General features: G+C 40.0%; 1 protein-coding gene across 2 annotated transcripts in view; it reads left to right on the forward strand.

Annotated features, from left to right (window-relative positions):
- Positions 1 to 4,866, forward strand: part of taf6 (TAF6 RNA polymerase II, TATA box binding protein (TBP)-associated factor) — a 5,690-nt gene extending 824 nt beyond the window's left edge. The window contains exons 2-15 of one of the 2 annotated variants that reach the window (XM_032533975.1): positions 716 to 873; positions 1,026 to 1,112; positions 1,237 to 1,390; positions 1,487 to 1,543; positions 1,636 to 1,755; positions 1,865 to 1,986; positions 2,236 to 2,313; positions 2,426 to 2,527; positions 2,616 to 2,798; positions 3,000 to 3,074; positions 3,163 to 3,288; positions 3,452 to 3,625; positions 3,779 to 3,970; positions 4,294 to 4,866. In XM_032533975.1, the coding sequence (XP_032389866.1) occupies positions 718 to 873; positions 1,026 to 1,112; positions 1,237 to 1,390; positions 1,487 to 1,543; positions 1,636 to 1,755; positions 1,865 to 1,986; positions 2,236 to 2,313; positions 2,426 to 2,527; positions 2,616 to 2,798; positions 3,000 to 3,074; positions 3,163 to 3,288; positions 3,452 to 3,625; positions 3,779 to 3,970; positions 4,294 to 4,584 (1,917 nt within the window). In that variant the 5' untranslated portion in view covers positions 716 to 717 and the 3' untranslated portion in view covers positions 4,585 to 4,866. Of the gene's footprint in view, positions 1 to 697; positions 874 to 1,025; positions 1,113 to 1,236; positions 1,391 to 1,486; positions 1,544 to 1,635; positions 1,756 to 1,864; positions 1,987 to 2,235; positions 2,314 to 2,425; positions 2,528 to 2,615; positions 2,799 to 2,999; positions 3,075 to 3,162; positions 3,289 to 3,451; positions 3,626 to 3,778; positions 3,971 to 4,293 lie in introns of both variants that reach the window. The other variant, XM_032533976.1, reaches the window with a different exon arrangement.
- Positions 4,867 to 5,655: the final 789 nt, after the last annotated feature.

A 5,655-nucleotide genomic window follows, 5' to 3' on the forward strand; every position in this document is an offset into this window, starting at 1 on the left:
TTTTTTTTTAACCATTCTTGCTTTAGCTTTATGATGGCTGTTGTTTTCCTATTGCATTCATATTCCCATGTTGAATAGTTGTGTGGCTAATGGCAAATTAAACATTTGTTTTTATAAAGAGTAATTATTGGTTCATTACCATAGAACCTTCTTGTACTTTGTTAATTGAGTTTCCCAAATGCTTTCTGGCAAACACTAGCTTTAACTTACATGTTGTCATCATCCCATAAAGCTGCAGTAAAACACCCAGTTGTATGCACACTGCCTCCAATCACAGCCATGGAAACCTGTAGCTCCTTCAGTGATGTGATTGAGTGGTGTTCCCTAAGTAGCACCCTACGTGCATGAACACACTATGACGATGGCCTGCTCAAGGCAGCTGTGTTACATTGGTAAAAAAAAAAAAAAATCTAAATGATGAGCTGCAATAAGACATGTTTTCTATTTTCTATTTACATTTGGAGAATGGTGCTGAAGACACACTGCAAATGTATTTTCATCAGGATTGTCTTTAGAAGTAGACGTAAATCTATACATAATGTTTGCTAAACCATCACATACCATGTGAGGATGTTGTTTGTGGCTTTACACCCCTTGAGTGTTTAGTATTGGCAGTGAAGCATCGCAATTTGTAGAACAGAACTGTTATACCCAGAGTTTTCTTTGTGTACGGTATATGTTAGGGTGATATTCACAGTCCTGTGCACTTTGTTAGCAATGGCGGAGGAACGTCGGCAGAAGCAGTGTTCGGTCTCCCTACCTACAGAATCCATGAAGGCCATGGCAGAGTCTGTGGGAGTGGGACAGTTACAGGAGGAAAGCTGCACCGCCCTGAGTGAAGAAGTCAGCTACAGAATTAAAGAAATTGCACAGGTAAATCACAGATCTTTAAAACCAGATATTTTGTTTGTGGGTCTGTAAATTGTTTTGAAACAACATTCTTGAATGTTTTTATGTCAAATGTGACATATGAGCTTTATATTTAAATTCCTCATTGGTCTTTTTCCTTTCTCCCCTTTACGTAGGATGCTCTCAAATTCATGCGTCATGGGAAGAGACGTAAATTAACTACCAGTGACATAGATAATGCTCTCAAACTAAAAAATGTGGAGGTAAGAGATAACTTGCATACTTAAACTTGTATTATTTCATTAAACCACTTGCTAGATGTCATTTGAAGGGAAGTCTAAAGGGGTTCCTGTTCCATGTGTTCTACGTTAATTTCTCTCGTTATAGCCCCTGTATGGATTCCAGTCGCAAGAGTTTATCCCTTTTCGCTTTGCAAGTGGTGGTGGAAGAGAGCTTTATTTCTATGAGGAAAAGGAAGTCGACCTCAGTGACATTATTAACACACCGCTCCCCAGAGTTCCACTAGATGTGTCTCTCAAAGGTACCCAAATATTATGCCGTTCGTTATACTCCAGGATATTGTAGTTTCTTGTTGTGACTGTAAGCTTGTACACCATGTGTGTTTGTTAATTCACAGCCCACTGGTTAAGCATTGAGGGGGTGCAGCCTTCAATTCCAGAAAATCCACCACCAGGTGAGCCCTGTTAAAATGTTCTTCTCTCAAAAGAAAAATGAAAAAAAAATCTAGGAAAAACAAAAAGTTGAATTTTATTTACTGCATTTCAGCACCAAAAGAGCAACAAAAGGTTGAATCTACAGAGCCCCTTAAAGTCGTCAAACCTGGTCAGGAGGAAGAAGGTACGATTCAAGGCAAGAGTCAGGGGGCAACGGCTGCTGATGGCAAAGGTCAGTACCTTGTGTTTATACTATAATTCATTGTTTCTCTTCATCTGTCCCCTTACCTTGCTTCCTCCTTCCCTCCCTAATTATTTATGATTATCTTTGTCTCTTTCAGGGAAGGATAAGGGTCTAATAAGGTTGAAGCCACGCAGCACGCATGAGCTGTCTGTGGAACAGCAGCTTTACTACAAGGAAATCACAGAAGCGTGTGTTGGCTCCTGTGAAGCTAAGAGAGCTGTAAGTCCTGCTTGTCTGTCTGTATATACGATTTATTATTGTATACATTATGAGTAACAATGTAATTTACCTTGTTTCCTTTTGACAGGAAATTACATAGTGGGTTTCATTAGTTGGCTATAAAGTTAAGGAATAGCAACACTTTGCAGCTAACAGGAAATAGTATGTGCAATTATAGAATTCTGCCAAACTGACCAGAGAGTAGTTTTAACCTTGTCTGTCATGTCCCTTTTGTTTCCTCTCATTCAGGAAGCTTTACAGAGTATTGCTACGGATCCTGGACTGTATCAGATGCTTCCGAGATTCAGCACATTTATTTCTGAAGGAGTGAGCGTCTTTTCTTCTCAGCTTCTCCAAATGTTCTAAAACATTACTCACCTCATATGACATAACTAAGCATATCTCTGCTGAAAGTACTGACTCAATGCTCTCCTTACAGGTCCGTGTGAATGTGGTGCAAAACAACTTGGCTCTACTGATTTATCTAATGCGGATGGTCAAAGCTCTAATGGACAACCCTACCTTGTATTTGGAGAAATACGTAAGTATAGAAAACAAAAAATGTTATTTATTGAATCTCAATGTATACTTTTATCCTAATGGTATCATTTTTCTATCTGTATTTGCAGCTGCATGAGCTCATCCCAGCAGTTGTGACGTGTATTGTGAGCAAGCAGCTGTGTTTGCGACCAGATGTTGACAACCACTGGGCTTTGCGAGACTTTGCTGCTCGCCTCATGGCCCAAAGTTGTAAAACTTTTAGTACTACGACCAACAACATCCAGTCCCGCATTACCAAGACTTTCACTAAGGTGGGTATTTGTGTTTTATATTTTGTTCCCAAAAACATTGAGATAAGAAAAACCCATGTATAGTTATAGAAGTTCTTTTTCTAGCCACAGATACAGTATTTCTGGGTTGATCTTTTGTTAAAAGATACATGTTACCCTCCTTAAATTTAAGGTTTACACCACTGTTAAAACATACTAAACCAGACGGACATGTTTCCTCAGAGTTGGTTGGATGACAAAACCCAGTGGACAACACGTTACGGCTGCATCGCTGGACTTGCTGAACTAGGACCTGATGTGAGTGGGATTCTTTTTTTTTTCCTCCGATCTTTATCATTTTTACTCTTTTCAATTGGCAGCAACCTCCTGATTCTGTCCCCTGCAGGTGATAAAGACGTTGATCCTTCCTCGGCTTACTATAGAGGGTGCTCGCATCAAAGCAGTCATGGAAGGACCTGTGGTCTCCACTATTGATAAGATAGGAGCGGATCACGTTCAAAGCCTCTTATTGGTAATAAATGTGTGATTATAATGTATTTAAAAGTTCCCACAGATTGATACATATGTATACTTCAGTCAAAGCATTTCACTACAACATGACATTCACCAGTAATTGTTCCTTACTTTGTATCAGTACCGTACTGTTTCATATTAATTTGTTTTTGTTTTCAAAGAAACACTGTGCAAGTGTTATTGCCAAGATCCGACCTCAGCCCGACAACATGGAGCAGTATCGGACAGACTATGGTTACCTCGGACCCATGCTTTGCTCCCATGTAATGAAGGCCAGGACTCAAGCAGCACTGCAAGCTCAACAAGTCAACAGAACCACATTAACAATCACGCAGGTACATGTAATACTTCTATACAAAAGGAAGCTTTTGAAAAAATGCCACAAAAAAACATTTATATATATATAAATCGCAGGAATGACATGCAAGGAAATTAGCACACAGCTGTTCAGTTCATCAATCAATCAATCATGAATCCTTTTTTCGCAGCCTCGTCCCACCCTTACTGTCTCACAAAGTGGGCTAAGTGGGTCGGCAGGGTCGCGCACTCCCAGCATCATTAAGGTTCCCAGCTCCCTCACCTTGATGACCCCTCGACCAGGGACCCCATCACAGCCGTCTCCCCCGGCAACAAAGTACATCGTCATGGCAACCAGTGCTGGAGCCTCCTCAACTCAGCAGGTTTTCCAGGATTTTAATTCAGTTTTACCCTCATCACATTCACATGGTTCCTTGTCGTGCCTGTGTTTATAAAATTATATGGTCAAAAGGAATATATATATATATTTTTTGATTTATCTTTGATTTGCCATCTCAATAAAGCAGCTGCGGTGATAACACTTAAATGCAACGTATTAATACTGAAAAAATAGACATTAAACATTTGTTTTGTATTCATTAATAACGTGATTGGTGTGACACTTAGCAGGTCTTGGATTTAATTACAGGATTTAGTGAAAACTCTTGAGTATGAATTTACATCTACCTTTTTGTCTTTCCTCTAGGTAATCACCCTCAGCTCTTCCCAGTCAGCCTCACCGGTCACTAGCACTGTTCCCAGCGCCACTTCTACCTTGCAGCCTTTGGTAAAACTGGAGTCTGGCAGTGGCCCTGGACTGACAAGTTCACGACCAATGCAGAAATACATAGTTGTATCTCTGCCCTCGTCTGCCTCTTCATCTTTGGAGAGTAAGAGTTCCGTGCTTCCAACCTCAATTTCCTCAACCTCACTAGAAGCAACGATGAAGCTAGACCGGTCCGAGTCTCCTGGAGCGAGCACACAGTCGCCACACTGAGACTTGTATAGGTAGAGATTTTTACTATGTTGGTGCAGCTGAACACACAAGGAGGTTTGTTTGGGCTGAACTTAAAGGGGGTCAACTCTGGAGTGGTATGAAGGGGAATATCTGAACTCTTGACAGATAAAGAACAAATGTGACTAGACATTGTAAATATGTTAATGCCCAATGAAAACTGAGGTCCAATTGTGAGATCTGTAATGTTTCAGCTTATATTCTAATTGATTTCATGTTCCTTTTTTACTCTAAAATAAATCAGATTTTGTATGAAATCCTTTATCTGGATGTTTTTTTTCATGTTTTTTTTATACTACTATACTATGTTAGTATAAAAAACATAAAGTAATGATTCTGTATAGTTTTCCATCAGCACATTTGACTTTTTATCAAGTGTTTTATCTGAACACCAACATATCTTGGATAACTGTTTAAACCGTTTGCTACCACATTATTCACTCCAAATGCACAAGTCTTGACTCGCTTTTGTCTCTCATATGCTCCGTCATAGATGTATTGAGTACGGTGGCCGACAGGGTCAAACGCCCTGCAACTTCAGAAAACACAAGCAAATGGATAAAACACAAGCAAATTAAGAAAAGAATAATTTGACAACACGTGCAGCATTCAGCAAATGCACTGCACATACACACACACACAACCAACCAAATACATAAACGCGATGCAAATAAAAAACAATTAAAGAAAAGCAAACAAACCACAAACAAATGCAACAAAAAACCCAGCTGCATCCAGATTACAGAACAGAAGTCATCCAGGCCTCAGGCAGTGGGACTGCAGAACCACCAACCTTTCCATTGGCAGGCAACCGCTCTACCACAGCCGCTCCACTTTACTGACTAAGTTAAGGCAGTAAGTCAGTAAATGTGTTTCCCTGTTTTAGGAGATGTCAGTAAATGTGTAATGGAGTTAATGAGAGACACAGCAACACTGGCCTTAGGAGTCCTAAAGGACAGGAATCACTGTTATTGTAAACACTATATTATAGAAGATATAGACATCACCGGCGGGAGACTTAGCTACAATTAGCCACAAGTTAGCTGACGTGTG

The sequence above is a fragment of the Etheostoma spectabile genome, chromosome 13 (genome assembly GCF_008692095.1).
Source record: "Etheostoma spectabile isolate EspeVRDwgs_2016 chromosome 13, UIUC_Espe_1.0, whole genome shotgun sequence".
NCBI lineage: Eukaryota > Metazoa > Chordata > Actinopteri > Perciformes > Percidae > Etheostoma > Etheostoma spectabile.